Source organism: Cervus elaphus, chromosome 5 (genome assembly GCF_910594005.1).
Source record: "Cervus elaphus chromosome 5, mCerEla1.1, whole genome shotgun sequence".
NCBI lineage: Eukaryota > Metazoa > Chordata > Mammalia > Artiodactyla > Cervidae > Cervus > Cervus elaphus.
Window position 1 is genome coordinate 120508631 of NC_057819.1, and position 14599 is coordinate 120523229.

Here is a 14599-nt window from a genome sequence, read left to right on the forward strand (position 1 = left end):
GTGTGCCAGCAGGGCCTCCCACAAACCCCAGAGATGACATGAAAGAACAAGCACATGTAAACACATACTGAGGAAGCGATGTTCTAAAACTGTTAATTTACAGAACTCTTTTTTAAAAAGCAAGCATTTACTTAGTAGATCATTTTCTTATATCACACAGTTCTCCTCCTGATCCTCCTGAGTCTGATGGGGGTCAAGGCAGCTGACTACCCAGGGAGCAAGGGGACTGGGGTAGGGGAGTGGGAGTCAGTGGTAAACAGGACGTTTCTAGAACAGTTGTATATGATCCCACCTTAGCTTAGCAGGAAGCCTACTTCCCATTCTAGCTGGTAAATTAAGTCAGAGGTGCAGGCAGTGGGTCAGAGGCCAGCAAAGGCGTACAGTCTTTTTTGGCCCTGACAGAGTAGGCTGAGGGAAGTTCTGGGGCCTCTTCCATAGTGAAGAGGGTCAACAGAAGAAATAAAGGCTGAAGGCCAAAGAGGAAGGCCCCAGATGCTTCTGGTTAACAGAAACACAGTCATCTGATCAGAGTTCAAACACTTTAGCAACTGAACATGGCCTCGTCCTGCTCCATAGGCGGAGGCTGTGCCTCGGAACCTGAGTGGCTGGAGGCTTGCGGTCGAGCACAGTCTGAGAATGACCCACCAAGAAGGCAGTCCTGGCAGCCAGAGGGTCTTGGAGTCTCAGATCAGGTTTGGAGCCCTCCATCACTTAGCAACTGTGAAATTAACCTACTTAACTTCTATGAGGTTGGGTCTCTCCACCTACAAAATGGAGAGAGTACTAGCTGGTTGGCAAGACTGTTCAAGGGATCAGAGTAATTCTATTAAAGGATCTAGCAGAATCTGGCAGATGGCAGCTTATATTAATCACAAATGCTCTCAAGTCAATGTCCAGCTTGTTATACTAATACTGTGCAAATAATGCTGATGGTAAACATTCAAAAGCCCTGGACACAGCTGAGGAGTCTGAGAAGTTGAGAATACAATGGTTATTGAAGAATTAGACCTCTATTGCTAATGATTTTGTGAATTTCCCGACTGATCACCCAGCTGCTCAGATCAAATGCTCAGGAGTAACCTCTGACTGCTCTGGTTCTCTCAATCCTGCATGGAATTCACCTGCAAACCCAGCCAGCTCCCTCCAAGAGTCTCCCAAAGGCAGCTGCGTCTTACCCCTGCTGTGACCCTTCAATCTCAGCCCCACTCTTGGCTGCCACCATCACCTCCCATTAGCCACCATCACCTCCCATCCACCCTCTTCCTCCTCCGCCCCTTCTCCATGAGAGCCACGTATCTTTTTCAAACTCAAATCAGATCAACATTATGCCCTGCTCAAAGCCCTCCCAGGGCCTCCCATGATCTGACTGACGAGCAGCTGACCTGAGGAGGCCCTGCCTCTGTCCCTCGCTCACTGCCACCCACGCCGACCTCACGGTGGTTCCCTGAACACTGCAGCCACATCCCTGCTTTGGGGCCTCTGAACCTTCTGGTTCCCACACCTGGAACGCTCCCCCAACACAGATCACAGGGCTCACTTCCTCACTCTGGCCAAGGCTCTGCCCAAGTGTCACATCCTCAAAGAGGCCCTCCTCGACCATCAATCTAAAGTAGCCATTCTGGCCACTTCCCATTCTCCCTTGTTTGGCTTTATTTTAATCCTTATCGGCACCCGATGTTTGATGCTCGCTGTCTCCCAGACTAGAGTTCCAGCTCCCTAAGAGCATGGCCCTCATCTGTCTGGTTCATCACTGTGTCCCCAGTGCCTGGAACAGGGCCTGGTACAGAAGAGGCGCTCGAAGGGCTAGTGTATGAAGACCTGAGTTTACACGTAGAACAGCCAGGCCAGGGCGGCCAGCTTTACCTTTTTCCCCGTGGTGGGGCTGCTCTCCGCGCTCAGCACAGGGCTCCTCTGGGGGCTCCGGCCTTCCTGGGGGACACATCTGGCCATGTACACGCTGTAGTCCAGAAGCATCTTTTGCCGCACGCCGCCCACCAGCTCCTTCTGCTTCGGCTGGGCCACAAGCTCATCCACGCTGCCTTTGCTGCTGCTGCGGCTGTGGGTCAAGTGTCCCGAGGGGCTGCTGTGTCGGCTGTGTGAGGGCAAAGTCCCTGGGGCAAAAAGAGACGGCTGTTAACGCAGACGAAGAGGGCAGCGGCCAGGGAAACGGAACACAGAGCGTGCTCCAACGGGTCCAGTTGAAAAGTGGCTAAAATGCTACCAATCACTGTTCAAAAAATACAATGCTATTTCCCAGCCTGAAAGACACCCTCCATTGTAATGATAGATCATTTTTTTAGAAGAATTTTTATTTTTCTTCGCGATGATTCAGAGTAACGGGAGCCATGATACATATCTGGTAGGTACCCTTTTTTCTTCCTGGTAAATTGTTAGGGTCAAATGAAGGACTGATACACCTCCCAGGGGCACATGGAAAGGGGGCAGAAAAAGCTAACTGGAACTGCCATAAGCCTGTGGATGAAAAAACACACCATCTTTCATTCATTCATTCATTCAACACGTTTTTTTAATCAAGCACTTTCTCTGGGCCAACTCCACATTAAGAAAAAGATTAAGACATACACAATAACTGCCCTTGAACTCAGGCACCCAGGCAAATAAACAACAGTTTTCTGAAATAAGCACTGTAACTGAAGCACGACTGGGAAGCACAGGGAGAGCCTCTGCCGGAGAGAGCTGAGAGGCGCTTCCCCCAGCACTGACCTCTACAGGCAGTAACCTCCGGACTGCCCCTTGAAAAAATAGTTGGCAATTTTCCCGGCCCAGGTGGGGAACAGCAAGCCAGGTAGAGGGAACAGCATATGCCAAAAGCAAAGACAGGACGCAGAAAGCAAAGACAGTGTCTTCCAGGCACTGTCTGGAGGACAGTGAGAAAGTCAGTGACGTTCCAAGCAAAGTACATGGGATAGAGGGACAGGAAATGAGCACAGGGGCCTGGTGATTGAGGCAAACGCAGCGAGTCAGGAGCCCAAGGATTTTGGCACTTGGATGGTGGTCTCGAGCATGGAGGCCATGCTGAAGGCCAGGAGCTTGAGAGCATGAGCCGCCTTCTCACCAGCCTTCTCATTACAACTAGGGTTCTGCTGCTGCTGCTTCTCTCAGAGGAGCCTCAAGATATAAAAATAAATATAATCCTTAAGGAACCAGCAAAGACAAAAAAAAAAAATCTATAAATATTTCCATCGCTGGTTAAATGTTTTGGTACAGAGTACCGCAGTGAGCAGCCTAGAAGGTAAATGACCCCTGAACACACCTTAGGTGGCAGACAGTCATCAATTCAGGGTGGGCCTCCTTCCTACCTGGGAATCTCTCTCAATTCACTCACAGGCCCTTTAAAAATACATAAGCATTTAGCACACATGTCATTACCTGGTTTACTTCCAGAGACACCAGGTGGTGGCTTCTTGGTTTCTGACTTCAGCTTAGATGCCAGAATAAATCTCCTAAACCACTCCTCTTTTTCTCGGCCAGTTCTCCCAAAGAGATAGAGTATCTGATCTCGATGGCCAGATCGTGTTCCCTCCTGAGGGTGGGGTGGCTTCTTATGGTCCTCGCCTCCCAGCTCCCGCTCAGCTGGTGGCTTCTCTTCAGAAGTTTCTTTGTCAGTCTGGGCCTTAGACATAAAGTCATCTTGTTGACCAAGCTCAATACAAATGGGGTACTTTTTATTCCAGATTCGTTTTCGAGCCAAACTTTTAGGCACAAGATAAACCTACGGAGAAAGGGAAATGATTTACATGCTAAATTAAGAATTGGCTATGATGAGCACTACTACTGTGCAGAGCACAAATGCAGACGTCATAGCCACTTTTGACTAAAATGATGAATGTAAAAGAATTGCCATCTGTCCGTAACACGACTAGAGAAACTATAATTTTTTAGAATATTTATTTATTATTTATTTGACTGCCAGGTCTTAGTTACAGCACACGGGATCTTTAGTTGTGGCATGCGAACCCTTGAAACTAGAATTTCTAGAAATGACTTTTTCTTCAAAATAAGTCCAGAAAGGAGATGTTCAAGAACTTCGACAATTACAAATATCTATGATTTTCAGGTAACAGTAGCACAATAACTATTTAGAGGATTATCATCAATTAAGTCTGAATATGAACTGAATTTAATGACCCTGGGCCAAACTTAAGCCGAGGAGGGAAAAAAAAAGAATTTATCAAAGTAGATCTTGACAGGAAGCTCAAGTTAATCAACCTCAAGTTAAGAATGAATTTATAAAAAAAAAAACTTTTAAAAACTTCTGCAATATTGGGGAAACTCAAAGATCATGCACGAGAGTTTTAAGAAGAATAGAGAACCTACAGCTTTTTGGAATAACAAATAATTTACATTTCTCAAGAACAGAAGTATGTCATACTTTTAACAAAATGTGGTTATTTTGCACATATATCCATAATCTCCAGATTTATAGGGCCTCCATTAGTTATTAGCCAGCACTGTAACATGTGACTTTTTGTCTGACCAAAAAAAATTAACTCTCCAACTCAGAAGGGTGTATGATGCCTTTGCTTCTCAAAGTGTGGTCCGTGGATTAGCAGCATAGATATCACCTGGGAGCTCACAAAAATGCAGGCTCTCAGGGTACCCTCACAGTTGCTGAATCAGATTCTGCATTTTAAAACACACTCAGGTAATTCATGTGCATATTAACGTCTGACAGGTACTGCTCTAAATTAGACTAATACTTTAAAAACACACACAACCTTTTTAAGTGAAAAAAATACAGTAAAGCATTCAAGATTCCAAATGCTTTTCATTCATCTAAGCTTCCAAAATTAGGCTCACCTTGCTGTCCGAGAGGTCGTAGATTTTCTGGCTGATGTAGGTGACCTCTGGTTTTGTTTCATTGTAGCTCGCCCTTCTGGATATATTTTTATTGGGCTTTGAAAGTCTCAAGGTTCCACCCTCAAGTCGAACAAAGACTGAATGTGTCAAAGTCGCATGGTAAGTTTCTGGATCATAGTTGTAAATCTCATTCATCCATCCCTGATGGAGAAAAATTTCCATTAACAAAATGAGAATAAACAGACATCTGACTCAGTATGAAAACGATGGCCACTTCGGTATTCAGGACACTGAAGCCAAACTTGACAATGAGGCAAGTACTAACTTATTGATGACAAGAGACTGTTGAGACAAGTTGCTTAGCTTGAAGGATAATCAGTGCTGAGGAGTAATTTGATATGTTTTTGATAACTAAAAACCTGGATTCAGGCAGGAAAAGACAATGTCCGTTTTCCTAAATAATTAAAGGTTTCCTTCTTTTTTTGAAGCTGATAAGCAAATCAGGAAACTTAAAAGTTGTTTTGATGTAAATAGAAGTCTCTCACCCTGACCTCCTCTGGGGACGAGTGATCCCACCCAATCTGTTCTTCTTAATTAACCAGACACATCCATTTCTCAGCCGGCCTGAAAACAATCTTTGAGATTTCACAGACCATATTAACTCCTGTTACCGTACCATTCCCCATTTATATCTCAGTGAAATCATACAGTAAAGTGGATGATCAAGAGTTAGGCATTAAACAGAACTTTCCCGGTGGCGCAGTGCTTCAGAATCTGCCTGCCAGTGCAGGGGATGCAGGTTCAATCCCTGGTCTGGGAAGATTTCACCTGCCTAGCAGAACTAAGCCCATGCACCACAACTACTGAAGCTCTCACTCTAGAGCCTGTGCTCCGCAACAAGAGAAGCCCTTACTCACCACAGTTAGAGAAAGCCCGCATGCAGCAACGAAGACACAGTGCAACCAAAAATAAATAAATAAAATATAAAAATAAATAAATAAATTGCACTTATACATATGCTATTTCAAAAAAAAAAAAAAGAGGCATTAAATAAATCACAGATACCATCAACAATACATCAAAATTCAAAGATACACAGTAACTTTTCAAGTTGTGTTCCAGGTTCCCCCTACCCATTAATATAAGTTTAAAAATCCACATATGAATACAAAGAGCAAACATATATATATACATACATGTATATGTATGTGTGTGTGTATATATATAGGCTGTGCTGGGTCTTCACTGCGGTGCTTGGACTTCCCGTGTGGCACAGCATGGTCTAGAGTAAGGGCTCAGAAGTTTGCAGTGCAAGGGTTTAGCTGCCCCGGGGCACATGGGATCTTAGTTCCCTGACCAGGGATTAAACCCACATCCCCTGCAGTGGAAGGCAGATTCTTAACCACTGGACCACCAAAGAAGTCCCAAGAGCAAACATATTGAACTGTACAGGCAATACACAACACCGCTACACACAATAAAATTGTGCTAAAGCTGGTTTTAGCTGCAGTCAGTATTCATCATTTAACACTGCCAGCCCCACAGAACTTTTTCGGATGATATGGGTGACCCAGATCTCTTTAAATGAAGTTCTTTAGGGAACTTTAATTACTATGTTCCCACTCTAATTTCATAAATGTCTTTGAAATAAGCAGAAAAATGCTGAAGATCACTACACTGGAGTTGGGGTTGTCATTCAAGGAATAGCCATTTCCATGGTGAGTATTTGAGTCTCACACTAAAATCTTGAATTGAGATCCTTGGCAAGTGAGGGATTTTCAAAATTCTGTTTTATTCTTTCATCAATTCATCAAAACATTCACTGAATCTACCTGCCAAGTAGTGTGTCAGGAGTTGATACACAGATTTTTAAAAGAACAAGATTCTTGACCCAAAGGTACTCCCAAAACAGTAGAGAATAATTGGTCCTCATTTCACCATTCCACGATCCCACTAGAGTAACCATTAAAAAAAAGTCCTCACAAAGAGTATCCTGAGCACATGACTGGAAATAAAAACAGACAAATACACTTCTTTGTCATTGGGTGTGTGTGTGTGTATGAAATTTAAGAGCCAATTATATAGATTTATACACTTCAGATCTTTTGCATGAACTAGGGATATTTCTCCATCCTTCCAATGAGTCATTACATCTATTTAAAAAATGCTGGATGAGCAAGCAGTTGCCATGGGAAGAGGGTATAATCTAGGTGTTTGAAAAGAAAGGGCAATGATCAAAGCAATGATGCAAAAAAAGGGGACAAGTGATACGGGAGCACTGGAAGGTCTGAGGTGCAGTGTACTGTCAGAGCATCAGCTTGGGTGGGCTTATTTTGCTTAGTACAGAACTAAATGCAATTTTTGGTTCACAGTTTGTCTTTTTCTTCAGTCTATTATTAGGGGGAAGTCCATTCACTGATTTTTTTTTTTTTTTCATTCACTGATTTTTGAATGTTGAACAGTTTGCATTCTTGTCAAAATTATGCATGGGTCATGATGTGCTGAAGTTGGATTATACGAGCTCATGAGAGCTGATACCACACATCTTTTTCCAACTCCACATTCAGGGACCTTATGTTGGTCCCTGAACTTGCCAATTGGTCATGGTGGGAGATTTACACCATGGAAATCCATACAAAGAGGGCTTCCCCCACCAACTGGGGAGCCAGTTTACCAGCGCAACACAACTACTATGCTATTTATACATTGTTGAATTTGGTTTGCTGGTGTTTTGTTCATTTGTCCCAGTGCATGAGGGAAGGTTTATTGTTTTGTTTTGTTTTGCTTTTGCAATATCTTTTGGTATTATCTAGCCTCATAAAATGAGTTGAGAACTGTTCCTTCTATTTTCTGGAAGAGTCTGTATAGAAATAACATTTCTTCCTTAGAGGTTTGGTAAATTTGCTATGGAAGCCATGTAGGTCTGAAGTTTTCTTCATAGAAAGGTTTTAAACTATGAATTCAGTTTCTTTAGTTACTATTGGACGATCCAGGTTATCTATTTCTTCTTGCATGAGCTTTGATACCTTATAAGGAAATTTGTCTATTTCATTAGTCAGCTTCTGGGCATAATGTTGTTTGTGGTATTTCTCTCTTATTCTTTTAATTACTATAGAGTCTAAAGTGATATTCTCTCCTTCAGTCCTGATACAGATATTTCTTCCTAATATAATCATTTAATACTATTAATTTCTCTCTAAGCACTGTGTCAGCTCCAATTCTTGATTTGCTATATTTTCAATTTCATTCACTTAAAAATATTTTCTACTTTCCCCTGTGACTACGTTTGGACCCATGGCTAATCAGAAGTGTGTTGTTAATTTCCAAATATCTGGGAACTTTTCAGATATTTTTCTGTTATTGATTTCTAGTTTATTTCCATTAGAATCAGAGAATGTGCTGTGTGTAATTTCAGTTCTTTTAAACTTGTTAAGGTTTGTTTTATGGCCCAGAATATCTTCTATCTGGGGACTGGTTCATGGACACTATAAAAAATATGCTTTCTGCTATTGTTGGGTAGAGTTTTCTATAAATATATTTCTTTGTCTTTTTAAACACAAACCTTCTTCGCTAAAGATATCCTGACATATGATCCATAGTTTTCTTTTTTATCCAATTTGGTTGCAGAAAATACTTTCTTACATATAACAGGTTTACTACACTTAAAATCCTAAAGGCAACTAGATTAAAAGAAAAGTTGAAGCAGATCTGATTTTTTGGGGGCTGCTTCAGAGCCATGCTCAAGGCCAGGTTATGTTTATTTGCAATGTTACTAAAACCAAGAAGAATCCATGGAGGGAGGGAAGGATGGGCTGGTGCTTAAGAAGGTCGAATGGTCAAGGAAGGATTATGAAACTAAAATGGCAACTAGCTATCAGTGTCATTTGTGAGCCATTTGGCCACACAGTCCCCACCTGGGATTGCTTTTTCTTAAGTACTAAATTCATTACAATACTGCTTCTGTTTTAAGTTCTGTTTTTTTTGGCCATGAGACATAAGGAATCTAAGCTCCAGGAGCAGGGATCAAACCCGCACCCCCCTGCACTGGAAGGCGAGTCTTAACCACCTGACTGCCAGGGAAGTCCCTGATCATCATAATTTGATATGACAAACATTTTTGCATAATATCTCCATATAAACGGAGAAGGAAATGGCAATCCACTCCAGTATTCTTGCCTTGAGAATCCTATGGACAGAGGAGTCCATGGGGTCACAAAGACTCAGACACAACTGAGTGGCTAACACACACATCTCCATATAAAAGACTTTTTATTAGTTTCCAGTTATGTAAGATTATACTAGACATATAAAAAAGCCAATAGCATGAACATGGTTCTGAAATTTTGAATAAAATTCTCAGCCTTATAGTTACCATCCAGTTACCAGACAAAAAGTATGAAAGGAAAAAAGACAAGCATTATATTGTGAAGTTATCTCAAATAATAGGATAGTCTCTGAGAAAGAGTATAAAGGATTTTCCCTTTTTGAAACTCCTAAGTCTGGACAGATTATTTATGAGTAAGAGAAATTTAAGAATAAAAGATTTGACTGTTTCTCTCCAGTTGGGCTTCCCTGACGGCTCAGCTGGTAAAGAATCCACCTGCAATGCAGGAGGCCTGGGTTCGATCCCTGGGTTGGGAAGATCCCCTGGAGAAGGGAAAGGTTACCCACTCCAGTATTCTGGCCTGGAGAATTCCATGGACTGTATTAGTCCATGGTGTTGCGAAGAGTAGGACACAACTGAGCAACTTTCACTTTCTCTCCAATTGCTTTCATTTCTTCTTTCCTAAGTCAGAAAATGTGGAATTATCCAGGGAAGCACTCACTATCTAATGGAAATACAACATGAGCCATAAATGTGCATCATGGAAACACGTAATTTTAAAAGTGGCTAGCAGACACACCAAAAGAGAAAAAAGCAGGTGAAATTAATTTTAACAATGTATTTTATTAACCCAACATAACCAATTATCATTTCCTTTTTAAATATTTATTTGGTCTCAGTTGCATCACACGGTATCTTCCTTGCATCATGTGAGATCTGGTTCCCTGACCAGGGATCGAACTAGGGCTCCTGGCATTGTGAGTGTGGAGTGTTAGCCACTGGATCATCATGGAAGCTCCCAAATGATCATTTCAACATGTAATAAATATTAAAAATTATTTAAAAAGCCTTTTGTTTGTACTAAGAGAACTCTGTAGTAAATACTGTACTAAACATTCTTTGTTTTGTACTAAGTCTTCAAAATCCAGTGTGTATTTTAACACTTCGAGAACACCTCAGTTCAGAATAGCTATAGTTCAGTGCTCAGTGGCCACACATGGCTGGTGGCTACTCTATTAGACAGCCCAGGCCCAATTCTGGGGTTCCAGCTTTTTAAACCTAGGCACTGGGCTCAACCAGAATGGTCAAAACCCTCCTCTTTCCTCTTATGGATACTTCCATAAATGCAGGTTTATGCTGTGTGTTAGTAGGTGCTTTACAATGTTAAATGAGAAGATACTCTAAGTCATCTCCAGATGAACCATGCTATTTTAGAAATTCAAAACCCCTTTAAAAAGCTAACATCAAATACTAAAAACTCAGGAATAAGAACAAAAGTAATCTAGCTAACAGGCTAAAGTATTTAAAAGCTCCTGAAGCTCTATAAGACCATTAAAAGATACTCACTCAACTTGTGAACAAACGTACATAACATGTTTAGCGTATTCCTTTGATGTTTGGTAGAAAAGATGAGACACAGACACGCTCATGGGCTTGCTCAGGCGAAGAACCATCACTCTGCACTACCCTAGCAAACAGCTGCTCAGCCTCTGTTCCTTGCCAAGTTCTTACATTTGGTTAACGAGAGCAACCGTTTGTTTCCAGGTGCTTCGGGGACTGGTTTTAGCCACAAAGCCAGGCTCGCGATGAAGCCGCTTGAGCTACCGCCTGAGCCCTCTACAGAGTTCCCCCGGGCCACATGTGGCCACAGCTCTGAGGTGAGATGTGGTTGTCCTCCTTCGCTGGCGGCTCTGACAGGGACAGGTCACCCTCCGCCACCCACCAAGCTGCAGGAACACTGGAGCAGCCTGATTCTGAGGAATGCGGGGCAGTTTCAAGTCCCCAAAGCCACAGGACCCTGCCCGCCCCACTAAAGGGATGGCAGGGAGAAGCAGCGGGAGGCCCAGGGAGAGAGTCCAGGAGACGCTTTCCCAAAGCGGAGGGGCTGCCAACTCCCTCTTCTAGTTAGGACTGGGGTGGGCTTGACCCTCCTTCTCCCAACCCCCATCCTTTCACAATCACCCAAGGCTGTGCTCCAAGTACAAAGGCACCTGTGGTTTCTCCTTCTCTTTTATCTTCGTATTTCCTCCTTCCGGCACTACCGCTCTCTTCTTTGTGTTAAAAATATATCGGAGGTTAAGGTCCACAGCTGCCAAAACCGAATAAATACAACCCACAAATCAGGATTTGAACTGCATGTCTGCTGCGAACAATCTAACAAACGTTAGCTTCAGTGAGTCTGGGTCCTTGATTTTACCTGATGACATGAAAGGCTGCTGGTCCAAACACAGGCATGGAAACCACCCCACATCCATCAGCAGAATCACTAACAGCGTGGCACAGTTAGGTTCTGATCCTGGCGTGACCACTGACCGCCTGGCTGGAGGATGCTTAGCCTCAGACCCTTGGCTTCTCACCTGTAAAAGGGTCTGGCATGTCTTCCCGGCTTCATGCCTCCCTTGTCCCCACCTCCCACTAGGCTCATGCTGGAATGACTTTCTCCACACTAACAGTACATAATTTTTTTAAAAATATATACCTACTTTAAAAATATTTATTTATTTAGCTGTGCTAGGTCTTAGTTGTGGCATTCGAGATCTAGAGTTGGGGCATGTGGGATCTAGTTCCCCGACCAGGAATTGAACTCAGGCCCCCTGCATTAGGAGCTTGGAGTCTGAGCCAATGGATCACCAAGCAAGCCCCAACAGTACTTTACTGAGGTACAGTCTGCGTGCAGAAAAGGAACAAATCATATGCATACGACGTTTAAACTGCTAATATTGGTATTCATTATAAAAGCTGGCATTTCAGTTCACATTATGATCCTGGCCTTCCCATGAATTATCTCCTTCTGCCAATTCCCTAAGAATTTGCAGGTAAGGAAAGCGGTGAGGCAGGTTAAGTGATTTGCTTAGACAGTGGGTTTTTCTGTTTGTTTTTTTTTTAATTGGTCTGTGAAGCGGCAAATCTGGGACTTAAACCAAGTCTGTCTGCCTTTGAGGTCTGGGCTCCTACCCCATCTCCACTGCACCGCCCCACCTTCAGCCTGGCTAACATCTGCCCAACCCCTGGGTCACGGCGAAGATATCGCTTTTCCCAGGAAGCTTCCCGGATTCCCTAAACTCTGTTCTTGGTTACCTTTATCCTTCACTCACTACCTGCCTGGTTTACTTAACTAAAGACTCCACAGGACAACCATAGCTGTTAACAAATGTTTGTCGACTGAATACATAAATGCAGCCTAATTCAGAGGGCGGCTGTGAGTACTGAATACAATTTGTAAAGCACAAGTAAGCAGCACGGATTGGTGTGCCCGTCACGGCCTGCAGGCACAGCTGCGGCTGCTCAGGGGGAGAGAAGCAAAGGAATGAGCTGAGATCCTACTAGGTGCAGGGGCCGCAGGGTTCAGTTTGAAGTAGACTTGGTCACTGTTCCCAAAGAGGAAAATCAAACCGTAACTGCACCACAGAGCAGAGAATAAGAGAAGCAGCGACTCAGAAAGACACAGAAGAGTGAAAACTGTTAATGCTTTCCAGACTGGAAATGGAATTAGCCACTTCCCTGTTGGCTCAGATGGTAAAGATTCTGCCTGCAATGCAGGAGACCCGGGTTTGATCCCTCGGTCGGGAAGATCCCCTGGAGAAGGGAACGGCAACCCATTCCACTATTCTTGCCTGGAGAATTCCATGGACAGAGAAGCCTGGAGGGCTACAGTCCACGGGGTTGCAAAGAGTAGGACATGACTGAGCAACTAACACTTTCTAACACTTATAAGAGAAAGCAGTGTTGTGACTGGAGCCCAGGTGTCCCCACTCCCACGTAAGGCTCTCTGGAACATCACAAGCTTTGATAGGAAACCCCGAGAGAATCACAAGAGCTGCCACTTGACCCCCACTGTCAGGCATCCAGGATGCAGACTGGCCATTGGGAGGCTCAGGTCAACAGGTGGCCAGGCACCACGGCTCTCCGAGTTCTCTGTTCCGCCCCTGAATGCACTCCTACTAACCTGAATCCAGGTTACCCATGCAGAAAGCAATTGCCCAGTACAAACTCTGACTGCTTCTTTTTTGTGTGTGGCTGCCTCGTGGGGCATGTAGGATCTTAGTTCTCTGACCAGGGATTAAACCTACACCCCTTTATAGAGGAAGCTCAGAGTCTTAACCACTGGACCACCAGAGAAGTCCCAAAATAAAATATTTTTTCTTTTTTTCATTTTTATTGTTTTGGCCTCGCCGTGTGGCATGTGGGATCTTAGTTCCCCAACCAGGAATCGAACCTGCAACCCCAGTAATGGAAGTATGGAGTCTTAACCGCTGCACCACCAAAGAAGTCCCATGACTGCCTTCTGATACCAGCAATCAGCTAACTTTTTCCTGGGGCCTCACCTACTCCCTGGATGGAGCTATACATAGAATTTCCAGACCGAAGCAGCCAAATGTCCAATCTTGTGAGCAGCGCAGCAATTCCAGGGCCTTCATCGTGTTCCCCATATAGTGACCGACTGTCCACTGCTCAGCTGTTCTAAAGCTCTGAACCCTGAATTGCTTACCAAGTAAGATCTTTCTCCAACTCTGTCTTGTTATGGGACACGGGGGTGGGTATAAAGGGAAAGAGATACAGTTAGTAACTCATTTCATTTCAACAGCTCAACTAAAGAACTCAGTGGAGAAGGAAATGGCAACCCACTCCAGTATTCTTGCCTAGAGAATCCTGTGGACAGCGGAGCCTGGTGGGCTGCCGTCTATGGGGTTGCACAGAGTTGGACATGACTGAAGCAACTTAGCATGCATGCATGCAAAGAACTCAGAGACACTCCCAACCCACACTAGAGAGTCTTAGACAAGCCTTGTTTCTTTCCTGACACTGGAACTGTCAACGTGGAGACACAGGGCCAGCCGCTGGGGGGGACAATGACCGCAGTCAACTGGGCTGCAGCTGTCTGGCCCACAGACTGGTCCTATGATACCAGCTGTAAAAGGTCAGGAGTTTCTCTTCAATTCTCTGCTGGATTTAGAAGCCGTGACTGACTGAAAGTACAAACCACAATCTATAAAGGGGCTCATTTAATACTTGAGAAGATTAAAAGCTACAATTAACCTTCTGCAAAATAATAAACTCTGGAAGAACTACTATTGGGCTCACTTTCAGTTACAGTGCCAATCAGGAGGTCAAGGCCAGTGCTCTCTTCGTCAGCTTGATGTTGAGCTGACCAGAGAAATGCGCCAGCCCTTTGGCCTGAAGAAGCAATGGGGATTTCTGTCTCCAGCGTGTGGAGTGCCTGGGCCGACTTCCTGCTGTCACACAGCTGTGCTAGCCACAAGGCTGCCTGCCCCTGCATCATTCCTTCGTCTTGTCTTTCAGAGAAGGAGCAAACCCTAAACATAAGAACAGAGCCAGGACCTGAGGTCCCTGCCGCTGAAAATCATCTCTGAAGCACACAAAAATGTGGTTATTTTTCTTTTGTCCCCCAGACTAAAACATAAGCAGGATTTTCACTTTGCCAGGCTCCAACCC

General features: G+C 44.0%; 1 protein-coding gene across 2 annotated transcripts in view; it reads right to left on the reverse strand.

The window, feature by feature from the left end:
- The window catches only part of TEX2 (testis expressed 2), a 108221-nt gene that overhangs the window by 38538 nt on the left and 55084 nt on the right, over positions 1-14599 (reverse strand). For both annotated transcript variants that reach the window (XM_043905045.1, XM_043905044.1), the window contains exons 3-5: positions 4822-5022; positions 3391-3733; positions 1864-2111 (exon numbers count right to left, since the gene is read on the reverse strand). In XM_043905045.1, the coding sequence (XP_043760980.1) occupies positions 1864-2111; positions 3391-3733; positions 4822-5022 (792 nt within the window). The remainder of the gene's footprint in view (positions 1-1863; positions 2112-3390; positions 3734-4821; positions 5023-14599) is intronic.